This window comes from Rhinichthys klamathensis, unplaced genomic scaffold (genome assembly GCF_029890125.1).
Source record: "Rhinichthys klamathensis goyatoka isolate OS25496 unplaced genomic scaffold, OSU_Roscu_1.1 h1tg000341l_1, whole genome shotgun sequence".
Classification (NCBI taxonomy): Eukaryota; Metazoa; Chordata; class Actinopteri; order Cypriniformes; family Leuciscidae; genus Rhinichthys; species Rhinichthys klamathensis.
In genome coordinates, this window is record NW_026606855.1 from 1,462,959 (window position 1) to 1,480,439 (window position 17,481).

The following is a 17,481-nucleotide window of genomic DNA, read 5'->3' on the forward strand; positions in this document are numbered from 1 at the left end:
TGCCATTAAGTGTCTTTTTGTTATGATCATGTGCAGGTCGAATGAGCGGTTAGCGGAGGCCAACACTAAACTCCTGAGCGAGAGGCAGCGCAGTAAGTCTCTGCTCACCAGCAGTTTCGTGAACGGCAGTCTGGGAGGCCCCGCTCTCGACGTGGCGTCTCTGGGCTCTATGGGGGCGTATGGAGCCTCTCTGGGGCCCCTGAACAGGAGTCTGGGCCTGGGGAGCCCTCTGCTGGGTACGGTAGGAGAATCCCAGAGCAACCGCGTCGAGGCCTACCTGGCAAAGGTTAGTGCTCATCAAGTCATTTCATTCTCCTTTAAGCCGAGTGCACACTGTGCGATTTATAATAGTCCTTTACGATTGTTGCTTGTCAGACTCTACGAACATGATCCTCGCTGTAAACCATGTCACACTGTCAGTTGTCATTGATGTCAGATTGTACGACTGTCAAGACGCGTTAAAAATGGCAAGAAAATTCATCTGGAGTTTTACATCATTAATCGATGACGCGTTCTGTGATGTGAGCTGTGTTACACGCGGGATTGAAATGGTGGCTACAAATAAATCTCTAACGTTAATTTTGGTCATGGCTTGTCTGGAAAAACAAAGACATTTTGACGGTCGTCGTCGTAGAAGTCACACTGCAGGACTGATTTTAGCCTAGGATCAGAGGAATCTTTAGGATTTGCAAAATTTGTCCCAGACGGCAAAATCGTGGCCAAGATCGCACAGTCGTGTGCACCCGGCTTAAGACTGCGAGCAGTTCGTCACTGCTTCAACATTCAACAGTAACCATGATCTAATACTCACTGTTAGCTTTAGAAGAGCCACCGTTTCAAAAATCATCAGATGGTGGTGATTCTAAAACTAACGGACAATGATGTGTTTTCTCCTTCCACTATCTTTCCCTTCTTAAACGTACCAATAACCTCGTCGCCTGTCTTTCCTGCTGTCTGGACTCATGACCTCTTGTGTCTCTGATATCTTCAGCTTCTAGCTCAAAAGTCTGTTTCTCACCTGTCCTCTCTGCAGCCTGATACCTGAGCAGGTGTGTAGCTGTGTGCAGATCTCTGACTATCAGAACACACACACACACACCACACACACACCTGCTTTAATGTCTGTCTGTGGCTTCACACAGCTGTTTTGGGGAGAAAATAGCACTGTTCAGAATGAAATACGAGTGCACTGAATACTGGATAATATACATTGTACTATTATTTCACAGTGGGCAACATTGAAAATATTGTTGAATGCTATGTTGTTTTCATATGACCTCATTATAGTTATAAAAAGGATTTTTTGTTTACATTTTAATTCTTATTTTGTGTAAAAATATTGCAACTTTTGACGGTTGGATCAGAAGATATTAGTTTCAGTTCTTTTAACGCACTGGAAATGGAAGGTAAAGTCAAGAGCATTGCATTGTGGGATACCTTGTGCTCTGTTGTATACTGCACAATTTGATAAATGTAGGTTATCCTGGAACTTAATGGGTACAGAAAATTGACATACTGTGCATACAATATTCATACTAATAAAGTATCCAATATGTCTGTATTTAATTCATATTTAAATTAGATCTAATGTTTATGATGTGTAACATGTTCTGCTATTCTCAGGTCTGAATTAGTCAAAATTTGAACCCCTTTATTTGATGCTCATTTCTTTTACTAATATCCCTGTGAATGATTCAGTTTAGCATCAGATCGGTTACATTCTTTATTTAATATTATACTAATCAAATTCATAATAATTATATCACTAGCTGGGGTTATATTATGGCCTTGTTTTCTCAAATAAAAAATAATCATATTAGAATGATTTCTGAAGGATCATGTGACACTGGAGTAATGATGCTGAAAATTCAGCTTTGATCACAGGAAAAAATTACATTTGAACATATATTCACATATCAATAATATTAAAATTTAAAATAAGTGTTTTCTGTTTTTATTGTATTTTTCTTCAAATCAATTCATGCTTAAAACCCCAAACTTTTGAATGGCTTATACTAGCATCGACTATTCCGATTACTAACGCTGCGTTTATTGTGAACGCTGTGACGTGGCTGAGTGCTAGTTTTAGGACATGCGTGTTTGATGAGATGAAGTTAGAAGTGTAATCAGGTTTGTCTGTTCCTGTTACAGATGCGGACGGAGCTGGAGAAGAATATATCGAAGGAGCTGGACTACGGTGAGTCATTATTACAACAAAATATCCTTAACCCTTTCACACTTAAGTTTAAAATATTCTAACTGACCCCCCAGCGTGAGTTTTTCAAGGCGACCGTTATTTAGAACCTGTCACTTTAATGTTTCCATGGTGACGCGTCATTTCTTGTCACGTGACACAGCGCAATCACAACACAGAGCTGAATGAGTGATGATCTGCTTTTATCTCTTTTTTCCTTTTCTATTCAAAATATTCACAAATGTATTAGCTACAGCATGAAACACTGATATTCCGATTGTCAAATATGTGCAAGTGGATGTGTTTTGTTGTTTAAACATCTTTATAACGATCGCGTTAGTTGAGCTGTATGCGCGATGGGCGGCGCCATGTTAGTTTGTTTCACAGTTCAGAGAATCGGATCTGTTGTTTCTCACGAAATACATGAAAGTAAGTGGCCGGTGAACTGGGAGAAGAATAGGGTCAAATGTAAAGCTACTTACACAATGTGTATCTGATATGAATAAAACGTTTCGTCTTATTATAATGGAAATGATTATTGTTGCCGTTTCCATAGACATCAGTGTGTATTTTACTAATTCAAAATCACTGTTTTGCTAGTACTTATGTGTATTTAAATGTCTGAAACCTAAAATAAACATTATGTGGTTTAAAATACTCAATAGTTGTGATATATGACAGCACTGAGTGCGTCCGTCTCTGGCTCAGCGCCAGCCAACGCGCGAAAGCACGTTTGAATTTAGCAGTTGATCACGTGATGCACTGACCGTTCTAATCACACCGGTGTGATCGTACGCTCCAGGGACCAGCCAAGACTGATCACACCGGTGTGATCGTACGCGTCAAAGGGTTATTATCATGAAGTTTCGATAGCCTTTTCTTCCCTATTGTGACGTATATGCGAGTGAAACTGCTCCTGGAACAACAATAAATGTACGGCGGGGCTTGATTATACACTCACCTAAAGGATTATTAGGAACACCTGTTCAATTTCTCATTAATGCAATTATCTAATTAACCAATCACATGGCAGTTGCTTCAATGCATTTAGGGGTGTGGTCCTGGTCAAGACAATCTCCTGAACTCCAAACTGAATGTCAGAATGGGAAAGAAAGGTGATTTAAGCAATTTTGAGCGTGGCATGGTTGTTGGTGCCAGACGGGCCGGTCTGAGTATTTCACAATCTGCTCAGTTTCTGGGATTTTCACGCACAACCATTTCTAGGGTTTACAAAGAATGGTGTGAAAAGGGAAAAACATCCAGTATGCGGCAGTCCTGTGGGCGAAAATGCCTTGTTGATGCTAGAGGTCAGAGGAGAATGGGCCGACTGATTCAAGCTGATAGAAGAGCAACTTTGACTGAAATAACCACTCGTTACAACCGAGGTATGCAGCAAAGCATTTGTGAAGCCACAACACGCACAACCTTGAGGCGGATGGGCTACAACAGCAGAAGACTCCACCGGGTACCACTCATCTCCACTACAAATAGGAAAAAGAGGCTACAATTTGCAAGAGCTCACCAAAATTGGACAGTTGAAGACTGGAAAAATGTTGCCTGGTCTGATGAGTCTAGATTTCTGTTGAGATTCAGATGGTAGAGTCAGAATTTGGCGTAAACAGAATGAGAACATGGATCTATCATGCCTTGTTACCACTGTGCAGGCTGGTGGTGGTGGTGTAATGGTGTGGGGGATGTTTTCTTGGCACACTTTAGGCCCCTTAGTGCCAGTTGGGCATCGTTTAAATGCCACGGCCTACCTGAGCATTGTTTCTGACCATGTCCATCCCTTTATGGCCACCATGTACCCATCCTCTGATGGCTACTTCCAGCAGGATAATGCACCATGTCACAAAGCTCGAATCATTTCAAATTGGTTTATTGAACATGACAATGAGTTCACTGTACTAAAATGGCCCCCACAGTCACCAGATCTCAACCCAATAGAGCATCTTTAGGATGTGGTGGAACGGGAGCTTCGTGCCCTGGATGTGCATCCCACAAATCTCCATCAACTGCAAGATGCTATCCTATCAATATGGGCCAACATTTCTAAAGAATGCTTTCAGCACCTTGTTGAATCAATGCCACGTAGAATTAAGGCAGTTCTGGAGGCGAAAGGGGGTCAAACACAGTATTAGTATGGTGTTCCTAATAATCCTTTAGGTGAGTGTATATGTGGAGAATTGATTGGATGGTTGTGGTTTGCTATTGGTGGATCTCATGTGAGTCAAGTCAAGTCTTCTTCATTTATATAGCGCTTTTAACAATGGATTGTTTCAAAGCAGCTTTACAGAGATAAACATATAATTTGTGACAGGTTGCCCCGCCCTCGTCATCAGAGAAGAGACGAGCTGCATTTTTATTCTATATTCATTTAATGTGGACTCAAAAGTGACTCAACTGTCCTTCTTTCTCTCTCATTGACAGGAGAGCTGGAAGGAGGTTCTGCCCGTTTGTCTCCCGTAGGTTCGGCCTCCGGCTCTCCAAACCTGAACCTGAACGTGACCCAGGAGCAGACGGACCCCGTTAGCAGAGCCACTCAACAATATCTGGAGGTGCTCAAGAAGAACTACATGATCTGACACACTGTGAACACAATCAACTCTCACAGTCACAAACCCACTCCAGACACAAACTAATGAGGGTGGACAGCCACATGCCTCCCGAAAAGGCCTATCGATTGACAAAACAGTAGTTTGTTTACTAAAGCTGGTGTTTTGACAGCGGTTATGGTGCCTCCATGCGGCCATTAATGCCCAAATCTATCTAAAATGCTCTTATATGGCTCATCAAAGTAGAATATGTTTATACCTGTAAAATCAGGCTGGTTCCTGCTGGTCGGGAATAATGCAGCCTTAAGATACGTAACTATTTTTAAAGTAAAAATAAAACTGACACCATCCTGTTTCAGACTTGTGCATTAGTGCTGCAAAAACAATACAACCACTGAAAGGGCCAACGTTTCAACACTACAATTAGATTGTGATCTTTAATCGAGTGTGAAGTGACAACGCACTTTTGTGCCTCAGGAGCAAATGAAACGTGTGTTTAAGTCGTTCTGTCATTGTTGAAGCCATATGGGCGTCACTGAGGTCTTGAGGTACGTGTGAAGTGCAGCTTTCAGTGTTGCGTCCCCCTTACGAAAACCTTTGTTGCGTTCATGTTTTTTAATATGTGGGTTTTAGTTGACTATGAATATACTTTGGCTGTTTTTGAAGTCGATGCATATTATGAAAAAAGTATTTGTACCGTTAATATTATTGCCAAGTGATGACAATGGTACGTTCTCCACTATCGTGCAATATACTCGTTTTAATATCAAATGATGAAACTCTCAGTTGGAGATGTTTTCTTGGGGAATGAATGCTATACTTGAATGAGATGCAACTAGACAATGATCTGGAGTGTGACGGTGTCACCGCTTCTCTGTGCTCAGGGTGGATCGTTTCAATGTATGAGCGAATCTCACAAATTAATGTACGGAGTCATATTTCAGATGTTGCATGTTAATAAAATATGCGTAATTTGTTTTAGTTTTTTTGCATTTTGATATTTTCTTGACAATTAAGCATATTTTACCCCTAAACTTCTATTTATTTATATTACTGTTATATATTTTCATTAATTTTTTACACACACATACATTTATAAAATGTTTATATGTGGGTAACTAAATATATTTATATACATATCTTTTTTTGTAAAATGTACCACAAAACCAGTCACGTGGGACAATTTTTTGAAATTGAGATTTATACGTCATATGTATTAGCTGAATAAATAAGCTTTCCATTGATGTATGGTTTGTTAGGATAGGACAATATTTGGCAGATATAAAACTATTTGAAAATCTGGAATCTGAGGGTGCAAAAAAATTTAAACATTGAGAAAATCATCTTTAAAGTTGTGCATTTAAGTTCGCGATAGTGCTGCATTTACTCACAAAAATAAATGTTTTATATATTTACGGTTGGAAATTTACAAAATATATTCATGGGACATGATCTTTATTTAAAATCCTAATGATTTTTGTCGTAAAAGAAAATCGATAATTTTGACCCATACAATGTATTGTTGGCTATTGCCACAAATATACCCGTGCGAGTTGTGACTGGTTTGTGGTCCAGGGTCACAAATATGACATCAGTTTTCATTAGATTCATCTGTATGTTTTAGGTTTTTGTCTACTGAAATATGTAGTCTCTTCCAAGCATTTCAGTATTGTTTTTGTCTTAAGAAATATGTTTAAAAGCTATAAAATGAACATGGGCCTTGTGTTGTTCGTCATTGTCTCAGACCAGTCAAAAATAGTGATCACTTTCATATTGAATACAAAAAAAAAATCAACCTTTATTTATCTAATATAGAAAATGCAACAGTACAAATAAACACACATCCGGTTCTAGGACGTCCGACTTTCTTCTGAATCATTCATCCAGTCTTAAGACTCAGGAGTTCCTCATACTCCAAATCATTGGTAAAACAGTGTGAACAACATAATGTGAGACCAGACCTACAATATGATCCAGAGCGGATAGAGTTCATATTTCCATATGCAAATGCCTATATCAATCCACATGACGAGTCTTCAGCAGAATCTCAGGTCGTTCTCCAGTCTGTATATTTTAGCCTTCAGGTTCTTCAGCTCATCCTGGACCTTTACCGTGCGGTTGTTGGTCTGACGCACTTCGTGGAGAATCGCCAGGTCTTGATTAGGGCCCACGTTGAGCGTCAACTAGAGAAAGAGACAGTCATTAATCATTATTATCTCCATCATTTTAAATAGATTTGCACTTTTAACTCTTTCCCTGCCATTGATGGAAATTTCCGGCTTTCTGTGTTTTCACTGTTATACAGTAGGGGGCGCTATTACACATCTTCTGAAAGAGTGCTGAATCTCCGGATCAAAAAACAGTCGAAGAAGAAGCAGAAACAAGCAGTGTTGGGGAAGTTACTTTTAAAAAGTAGTGTAACTCGTTACTCGTTACTTCTTTAAAAAAGTAATCCGTTACTTTACTTAGTTACCCCATATAGAAAGTAACTTTTTACATTACTCGGTACTTTTAGGTTACTTTTATGTTGCTTGACTTCGGGCAGAACCCAATATCTGTTCCTAAATGTGTAGGCCTACATAAAGCTCTACTATGCATAATGCCATATATAATGCCATAAATGCATAATGCATTTATCAAAAATTTTAATATTTATGAAGAAATGCCCGTTAATGAATAGGCATATGCATGGGCGGCGCTAGGGAGGGGCTAGAAAGAAAGCCCCCAAGAAAGACCAAAGCACCCCGTTGGCACCCCCAAAAATCATTTCTGGAAGTAATTATATTCAGGCTGTATTCTATGGAAGTCCTGAACCGCATGGTGAAGAAAAAAAAAGAAAACTTATCTTGTTATTTAGACATAATAAGGGGACATTCTAATCTCTATTAAGCCAAATTAAGCGTTCTTATAATGGCTTTCTATGGGAGGAAAATGCATAACGTGCAAGTAAACACGTTGCGTTCATATTCTGGGCTCATCTGATTTTTTGTACATAGTATAGCCTACTTTATTATGATTTTAGTATCATAATGATTAATAAATGCACGCACAATTATCCGTGAACTTGATAAATGTTGCAGATATGTTTTACTATGCACGTAAACAAATGCCTTTCAACTTATGTGTGCAAAATTCAGAATTAAATGAATGTGCACCAATATACAAATAGAGAGTCTGTAGGCCTACTATAGCCTACGTGTTGTAGCCATTAAATAAGCACATTTAGTTTCATATTTGTTAAAATATTATAATGTTATTTTTCCATCTATGCTGATTATGAAAAGTGAACAGCGCGAGTAAGATGGATGCGCAATATCTCGGGAGACATGGCCAGACATGATTTTGACCACTTCATTAAGTTTTGTTTTGAAGAAAGCCTTTCTTTAAAGCGAATTTCGTTTTGTATAAATTGTATCTTAATTTTAATCTATTTTTTATCAACCAAATGCCTGCAAGTAAGAAGCAAATATAGGAGACAATATAATCATGGAAGCGCCGGCGTGGTCACTTGCATTGCACGTGAACTGGAGCATCTCATCATAAATTAACCGAAACTCAATGTATAGAATTTAAGCTTGAAATGTCTTTAAACGAAACAATTCAAAACGAAAATAAATAGGCTACTCTCTGATTATGTAATCCATTGTGCATTTCTCTCTGGGGCGTTCACTACGGAGATGGCGATCGCTGTCAAATCTATCAAATGACGGAGATCGCTGTCAAATCCCAGGGACAGGAAAGTAACGTTGCGCCGAATTGAAAAAGGAACTACGTTTCGTTCCCAAATTTTCAGTAGTAGCGCGTTACACTACTTTTTACCCGAAAAAGTAGTTACGTTACTGTAACGCGTAACACACAACACTGGAAACAAGCTATTGCTTATGTAAGCAGATGCATATGTAAAATAACGCGATCATCAACATTAAACCGCATATAATTAATCAAAACGGTCTAATGTTACTGAATAAAACGTCGACCCAGGACGAGCTACAGGACTGAGGCTTTGGGGGTGTTGATGGACTCGATCTACTCCATCTGTGTTTTGATCATCGTTCTGAATCCCATCCAGATGTAATCTTTGACAAAAATGACATTTTCTCAGCTATTTGCTCAATTTTGCTTTTTTATGAAACTAAAAAAAAAAAAAAAAAAACCTAGAATAGATGCATGAAGCTAGAATAAAACAGGCTTTTTGTTTAAAAGCAGAGGGTCTGGTCTTTCTTTTGATATATTGCGTATTCAGATATTCATACAACAACATGTTCTGGGCCACGAAACTTCATGTTTGAAAATGATCAAACATGCTGGCGGGGAAAGAGTTAAAGATAATATAAATGACTAACAAATAGCTATCTGTCTGCCAATTTCATAATGATATCAGACAATTCATTGTTTGAAAACAAGTCAACGTGCCACAGTTTGCACAGATGTTATTGAAGAGGCGTATAAACAGTGTAGAAGAGACCAATGAGAGCGCTGACTGACTTTAAAGAGATGTTTCTCCACATCTTTGACTTTCTGCCGCAGGTGTTTGATATCGGTCTTGAATCCCTCCACCTCCATGACCCGTCTTTTCTCCAGAGCTTCGTAACGTTGAGTCATTAGCTGCAGGCGATTGGCCATCTTGTCAGAGCGCTCCTGAACACACACACACACACACACAAACTCAAAATTCAGAAGCTAGTTTGACATTCAAACGACCTCAACTCTTCAACAAAATATCAAAATGTTTTAATGTCAAAGGCGTCTCACCCTCATGTCTCTCTAGATATTACTTTTTTTAACAGAACATAAAAGGAGATATTTAGTGTGATGTTTAGGCTGCTCTAATGACTCGACATTCTGCTAAACATGCACTTGTGTGTCACAGAAGTAAAAACATTTGCATGCACACATGAAGGAGGGTGAGCAATCATGTCTTTGTTTTCTTCTGGTGCACTAAGAGTTTGTTTGCGTACTTTGAAGATCTCTCGGCCCACGTCGCCCTCTTCTCTGATCTGCGACAGGTCCGTCTCCAGATTCACACACTGATCTCGGTACATGTCAGACAGTTTATGAGCCTGTTTCAGTTCCTCTTGCAAAGCCTGCTGGGAAAAAAAAAGACAAAATCACTTGTGAGAGCTGGATAAAGACTTCAAAAGATCAATGAGAATACGGTGGTAAACCAGTTTGTCTATCCAGCACAAAGATATTATGAATTAAAGCCAACTATATATATATACCTAAAGATTATATAAATATGATATTAAATAAATATTATATATTAATAATAACAAAAATGTGATTTCTATACACCAGGGTTTTTAAAACAAAACAAACAAGTTTATGTATATATATATATATATATACACACACACACACATTTCTTAGTTAAGCTAGATGTACAAAATTAAAAATACGACATAAAAAAGTATTTATAAAAATGAAATGTAATTTAAAATGTTATATATATATATATATATATATATATATATATATATATATATATATATGTCTAATTAATAGTAATATTTTCTTTTTTCTTGGGCTTTATTACATTTAGTACGATTTTTTAAATTCTTAAATAACGTGTTCATAATACACTATTTTTCTTATAAATTAGTTATAAATGAGTCTTCTAAAAAAAGTAAACATGGTCTTTCTGACCCTGATCTCGTCCCGGTGTGTGTGGCTGCTCTCGTGGGTGTGTGTGATGACCAGCGGGTCTGCTGACGGACGCTGCTGGTGGAAACTGTGGTCCTCGCGCAGTCGCTCCTGACAGGAGTCCAGCTCTCGCAGAAGACGGTCCTTCTCCACCATCCAGCTCTTCTCGTGAGCTCGACTCGAGAACTTCAGCTGCAGGAAATCCCTCGTGCTCTCGTACAGCAGATTCTGCGTGCGCTGGAGTCTGAGAACGCCAGGTGAGAGAGAGAGAGAGTCACGCTCCGGGTTCAGGGTTTGTTGAAACAGAAGGAGGGATGAACTTACTTTTCGGCGAGGGCCGTGATTCTCTCCTGGTCCCGCTGGTGCTGGACCTGTCTCTCCTCCAGGTGAATGCGTCTGTCCTCCAGCAGCGCCTCCACCTGCTCTTTAGCCAGCCGCGTCTGCTCCTCCATCTGAGCCTGCAGCGCCTCCACCTGGACCAATGGAGGAACCGCATCCATGAGCACACTGAGCATTTCACATCATTAAAGGGTTAGTTCACCCCAAAATGAAAATTCTGTCAGTAATTACACGCCCTCATGTTGTTCAACCCCGTAAGACTTTCGTTCATCTTCGGAACACAAATTAAGATATTTTGGATTAAATCTGAGAGCTGGATCACTCCTCCATAGGCTTCTTAAGGGATCGAAACTGGCCAGCCCAAAAAAAGTTATTAAAGACATCGTTAAAATAGTCCGAGTGACTACAGCGGCTCAACCTTAAGTTTATCAAGCGAAGAGAATACTTAAAACAAACAAAAATAACGACTTTATTCAACTATTCATTTCCTTCTCTGTGGGCCTCGAGTGAGTTCACGTAGTGTAACAGCGCAGCGCTTCTGTGTTGTACGTCACACGTAGGCTCACTATTGGCCGACGCTGGTCATGTGTGTGATGCGTGTGACGTACGTGAATAAAGTCGTTATTTTGTTCATTTTTTGCGCACAAAAAGTATTCTCGTCGCTTGATAAACTTAAGGTTTGAGTCACTGTAGTCACTCGGACTATTTTAACAATGTCTTTCATAACTTTTCAGGGCTGGCCAGTTTCAATCCCTTAGAAAGCCTATGGAGGAGTGATCCAGCTCTCAGATTTAATCAAAAATATCTTAATTTGTGTTCCGAAGATGAACGAAAGTCTTACGGGGTTGAATAACATGAGGGTGAGTAATTACCGGTACTTTCATTTTGGGGTGAACTATCCCTTTAACACCATAAATGACTTCTGAGAACTGGAAACTGAGAACTGAGACTTCTGAATGTTCCACCCAGACAAAAAGTTGCAAAATGTTTTTTAAATGGAAACGGTGGTGCGTTGAACACACTGTTCTGATGACGCAAGAGTTGCAACTATGGCAGCTGAGAAGGACATTCTTTGTGGTTTTTTTAAAGAATTTTCAGAGCCTGATGAAATCGGTATAAATAGGTGATTAATACTACAAAATACGCCTGATGTTACAGTCACTGCCCTTGCCTTCCAGAATAAAAGAACATCCCAATCGAGTGAAGGGATTTGTGGAAACTCTGGTTCCTAATTATTGTGATCCAACATTTGCCTCGCATTTCAGGATGAAAACACATCTATTTAGCCTCACTATTGACTAATTATACCATAACGTCGTAGGACTTCTGATGAACATAGTTGCAGTAATACATTCAGGAATAGTTTCATACACAAATATCAGCATAAGAATGCATGAACTAGCTTTTGCACACACACACCTGCAGCAGTAACGTCTGGTTGTCTCTCTTGTACTGCTCTGAACTTCTGCTGTCGTCTTCTTTGGACGATTTCTTGCTTCCTGTGGTTTGAAAAACAACACATGCTGTTAAAGTGCAGCTGTTCTCCTCTTACATAGACAAGATGAGTCCTTAATCTCAAAATAACACCAATCCACCCATACAACTGAATCAGTATTTTCCCTCGACACCTTCTACAGCTAAACGTTTAGAAAAGCAAAGGTGATGGCCAAACCTTTCGCATACACAGGTCTTGGTTTTGCCAGCTTTGACTCCTCATGTGATCTCAGCTGGATCTTCTTCTGAGGGATTGTGACCTAAATAAAACAAAATAAAGCTTAATACACAGATGCCCATACAATAGCCATCAAAGTAAGGTTGCTATGTATTCTTTTGAACCTTATTGGGAGGCTCTCGATGGAAGTACGTGATCTCGCCTGGATCCGGTCCCACCAGCGCTAAAAGATGCTGGATCTTTTTCCGGTCCTCCAGCTCTCTGTGACCGCAAACAAAGCTTTCAGACTCGGGCTCATCTCAGTGATCATGTTTGCGCTATCGTATCTATAATGACGTCTGACCTGATTTTGAGGCGGTCGTTCTCGGCGTACAGTCGCAGCGCTTGCTCTCTCTCCTGGAACAGGTACACCTGCATGTCACTGAGAGCGTTCTGGAGCTCCAGGATCTCCTCCTCGCGCTGACGGACCTCCCACTGCAGCTTGTGCTGCGCAACAACACACAGCGTTACATGCACACACACACACACCGACGGAGAGAGGAGGAACATAATCCAATCCCCAGCAGATCATACTCGTACATTTTATACCCGTCCTAAATTGTATTCATTCTGGTCTTCTTTTTTTGTTACATGTCCCCAAACCCTGCCCAATAATTGTCATCTTTGGAGTAACACCTGTTGTACAACAAGCGCCATGCTGATATTATTGCTTTTACTTCATTGGTAGCCAGAAGACGAATATTGTTACATTGAAAATCCTCATGCCCAACCTTCTCATTTTTCTTGGCTGAAGGACTTAATGTCTTTTCTACACCTGGAAAAAATTAAACACTCCCATCAGAGACTCTGTTAAATGTGGAATCCTGTCCTTTCCTTTGTTGAGACTGTCCCTTCATTGGAGATTTGAATTTTTCCCCCCCTATTTTTTCCTTTTTTGTGTGTGTGTGTGATAATTAGGGATGGGTAGGTTTAAGAGTGTTCTGTATATTTGTATAATTCTTTCTTCATTTATTTCTATGGATGTTAAAAAAGAAAAACAGCAGGTTGTGATATTTTTCATATATGCCATGCACATTTTGTCACTTAAAGGGTTCGTTCACCCAAAAATTAAAATGATGTCATTAATGACTCTCCCTCATGTCGTTTCAAGCCGTAAGACCTCCGTTCATCTTCAGAACACAGTTTAAGATATTTTAGATTTAGTCCGAGAGCTTTCTGTCCCTCCATTGTAAATGTATGTACGGTATACTGTCCTTGTCCAGAAAGGAAATAAAGACATCATCAAAGTAGTCCATGTGACATCAGTGGGTTAGTTAGAGTGTTTTGAAGCATCGAAAATACATTTTGGTCCAAAAATAACAAAAACTACGACTTTATTCAGCATTGTATTGTCTTCCGGTTCTGTTGTGGATCCGCGTTCAGTGCCGCCAATGACGTAAGACGCTGCTGACGTGTGTGTGTGTGTGTATTCGGGTTCTGTTGTGGATCCGCGTTCAGTGCCGCCGCTGACGTAAGACGCTGCTGACGTGTGTCTGGTGTGTGTGTGTGTGTGTGTGTGTGTGTGTGTATTCGGGTTCTGTTGTGGATCCGCGCTCAGTGCCGCTGCTGACGTAAGACGCTGCTGACGTGTGTCTGGTGTGTGTGTGTGTGTGTGTGTGTGTGTGTGTGTCTGGTGCGCCCGAGCTTCGTTTACAGTCTGAGGGAAACGCACGCTGGAAACAAAACAATCTTCACAAACATGTCTAAGGATTTCCACACAGAGGAAGACTTGCATTTTTTTGCCCAGCCATATTTATTTGAACCCGAATACACGGGCGCACCAGACACACGTCAGCAGCGTCTTACGTCAGCAGCGGCACTGAACGCGGATCCACAACAGAACCAGAATACACACACACACACACACACACACACCAGACACACGTCAGCAGCGTCTTACGTCAGCAGCGGCACTGAACGCGGATCCACAACAGAACCAGAATACACACACACACACACACACACACCAGACACACGTCAGCAGCGTCTTACGTCAGCGGCGGCACTGAACGCGGATCCACAACAGAACCAGAATACACACACACACACACACACACACCAGACACACGTCAGCAGCGTCTTACGTCAGCAGCGGCACTGAACGCGGATCCACAACAGAACCAGAATACACACACACACACACACACACACACCAGACACACGTCAGCAGCGTCTTACGTCAGCGGCGGCACTGAACGCGGATCCACAACAGAACCAGAATACACACACACACACACACACACACACACACCAGACACACGTCAGCAGCGTCTTACGTCAGCAGCGGCACTGAACGCGGATCCACAACAGAACCAGAATACACACACACACACACACACACACACACACACGTCAGCAGCGTCTTACGTCAGCGGCGTCACTGAACGCGGATCCACAACAGAACCAGAATACACACACACACACACACACACACCAGACACACGTCAGCAGCGTCTTACGTCAGCAGCGGCACTGAACGCGGATCCACAACAGAACCCGAATACACACACACACACACACACACCAGACACACGTCAGCAGCGTCTTACGTCAGCGGCGGCACTGAACGCGGATCCACAACAGAACCAGAATACACACACACACACACACCAGACACACGTCAGCAGCGTCTTACGTCAGCGGCGGCACTGAACGCGGATCCACAACAGAACCAGAATACACACACACACACACACACACACACACACGTCAGCAGCGTCTTACGTCAGCGGCGTCACTGAACGCGGATCCACAACAGAACCCGAATACACACACACACACACACACACACACACGTCAGCAGCGTCTTACGTCATTGGCGGCACTGAACGCGGATCCACAACAGAACCGGAAGAGAATACAATGCTGAATAAAGTCGTAGTTTTTGTTATTTTTGGACCAAAATGTATTTTCGATGCTTCAACACATTCTAACTAACCCACTGATGTCACATGGACTACTTTGATGATGTCTTTATTTTCTTTCTGGACAAGGACAGTATACCGTACATACATTTACAATGGAGGGACAGAAAGCTCTCGGACTAAATCTGAAATATCTTAAACTGTGTTCTGAAGATGAACGGAGGTCTGACGGGCTTGGGACGACATGAGGGAGAGTCATTAATGACATAATTTTCATTTTTGGGTGAACTAACTCTGCTCTGCTCAATAAAAATATACATAAAAAAGAAAGAAGGAAAGAGAAAGCGAATCCAGGTGAAGAGGGCTGACCTGCTCCTCTGCGGTGCTCCTGTACTTCTCCAGCATCTGCAGCAGGTCTTCATGTTCTCCGTCGAACTGAGCCACCTTCTGCCTGTAGAACTCCAGCAGCTCGCGGGACGGCCGCAGGAACGCCAGGCGCTCCGAGATGGAGGGCAGCGGAGACTCGAGCTGACTGACCCAAACACAGAGAGGAAGAGGAGGAGAGCAGCTTCAGCACCTCAAAATGTGTCGTTTGGGATTTTAGACATGCTTCATACATGCATATGGTCAACAATGGTATCTCTCTCTCTCTATATATATATATATATTAGGGCTGTCAAATGATTAATCGTGATTAATCACATCCAAAATAAAAGTTTTTTTTACATAATATATGTGGGTGCACTGTGTATAATTATTTTATATAAATACACACACATGCTTGTATATATTTAAGAAATATTTTCATGTATATACTGTATATAGATTTATATATAATTTATATTATATATAAATATAAATATTTTATACATAAATAATATTTTTTTCTTAAATATACATGCATGTGTGTGTATTTATATATATATAAAATAATTATACACAGTGCACCCACATATATTATGTAAAAAAAACTTTTATTTTGGATGTGATTAATCGTGATTAATCATTTGACAGCCCTAATATATATATATATATATATATATATATATATATATATTCTCTTATTGTCTTATATTGTTTCCATGTTTTCCAAGCATATTTTGCACCTATTGTCTCATTACCATAATCCAAAAAACAAACAAAACATCTATAAATTGTGCATGGTGGTTCAATTTTTCTGCCTTTATTTCAATCATTGTATTACAAATGAAGGCATTATACAGGAGAATGTGATGGGAATAATCAGCAAGAATAATGGAAATTGCTAATTTGATTATGATAATGAGAAATTGGGGGATGGGGTTGTAAAAAATAATGAAAATAGTAATTACTTGTAAAAAAACTTTCTTGTTAAAACGTATTAATGGTCATAAAAAAGAAAAGAAAAAATCTTCATGCAAAATATGTTTGTTTTTTTTGTGAGGTTCTCATTCTCAATCAGTGTTAATATAAATTATATTTACCTTTTATGCTCTTTTGTAGGAGGAGAATCCATCATCACAGTGACTATGGCCTAAAATAATGTAAAAAAAAAAAAGACTATAAAGTGGTGTGCTCAAATAACATTAAAATGGAAAATATTAAGCTACATTTTTTATTTACATTTAATTTTAAGGTAATTTCACCTGAATATAATGAGCTGTAGGTGATCAAACTATACTCTAAAATTAAGGTAAACAAAAACAACATGCAACAGATCAAGATTCATAAAATATTCGCTAAATAAAACTCTTATGATCAGTATTGCACGTTTACGGTTGCCATGTAAACAGTGACGCTTTGCGGTGGGAAGTTTGAACAAACAAAGTGTTATACAGGTTTATTTGGACCGATAAATTAACGATATAATTAAATGATCACTTTATTTATTAATCAACCTGTCAGATGTGAAGTAAAGTTAACGTTACTGTTGTACAATAAAATCAAAATATAAAAGATAACGGTTGTTAATCGTCCAACTAGCTGGCTAACTGTTACCATTTCTAATATTTACCTATGCTCACATTATTAAACCTTTGTTATAATCATATTCTCGTGGTAAAATAAATGAATAAATAAAGTACATTTTTGATTTAGTTACCTTCTGTGTGCCTTCACAGCGTTCACTGGCACTCCTCGTTTTGAAAACACGCCGGTTACAAACCGGAAGGGGGGGGGGGGGGGCTTTGTAGGCCA

The 17,481-nt window shown here is 39.9% G+C and overlaps 2 protein-coding genes across 3 annotated transcripts in view; one reads left to right on the top strand and one right to left on the bottom strand.

Annotated features, from left to right (window-relative positions):
• Positions 1-4,779, top strand: part of si:ch211-272n13.3 (ankyrin repeat domain-containing protein 26) — a 39,036-nt gene extending 34,257 nt beyond the window's left edge. The window contains exons 42-44 of the mRNA XM_056272546.1: positions 37-286; positions 2,152-2,197; positions 4,619-4,779. Coding sequence (XP_056128521.1) covers positions 37-286; positions 2,152-2,197; positions 4,619-4,779 — 457 coding nt within the window. The remainder of the gene's footprint in view (positions 1-36; positions 287-2,151; positions 2,198-4,618) is intronic.
• A 1,960-nt stretch (positions 4,780-6,739) lies between these two features.
• On the bottom strand, positions 6,740-17,449 carry ccdc77 (coiled-coil domain containing 77). Of its 2 annotated transcripts, XM_056272524.1 has the most exons (12): positions 17,387-17,449; positions 16,770-16,819; positions 15,676-15,838; positions 12,747-12,889; positions 12,568-12,664; positions 12,404-12,485; positions 12,151-12,230; positions 10,717-10,865; positions 10,396-10,636; positions 9,708-9,833; positions 9,235-9,387; positions 6,740-6,932 (listed from the first exon to the last, which is right to left on the bottom strand). In XM_056272524.1, exons 2-12 carry the CDS (start codon positions 16,802-16,804, stop codon positions 6,786-6,788), a joined length of 1,416 nt encoding a protein of 471 aa, XP_056128499.1. In that variant the 5' UTR covers positions 16,805-16,819; positions 17,387-17,449; the 3' UTR covers positions 6,740-6,785. The 2 variants fall into 2 exon arrangements, with proteins under 2 accessions (XP_056128499.1, XP_056128500.1); XM_056272525.1 differs by lacking the exon at positions 17,387-17,449 and having other exon boundaries at positions 15,676-15,834.
• Between the last annotated feature and the right edge of the window lie 32 nt (positions 17,450-17,481).

What these genes read in the sequence shown, in the direction of transcription:
- ccdc77 (XM_056272524.1), bottom strand. Translation starts at nt 16,804, where the DNA reads ATGATGGATTCTCCTCCTACAAAAGAGCATAAAAG. An exon ending in AAGACCTGTGTATGCGAAAG is followed by an intron (nt 12,231 to 12,403) that starts GTTTGGCCATCA and finishes TTCAAACCACAG; the next exon opens with GAAGCAAGAAATCGTCCAAA. An exon ending in TGGAGAAACATCTCTTTAAA is followed by an intron (nt 6,933 to 9,234) that starts GTCAGTCAGCGC and finishes CTCTTTCTCTAG; the next exon opens with TTGACGCTCAACGTGGGCCC.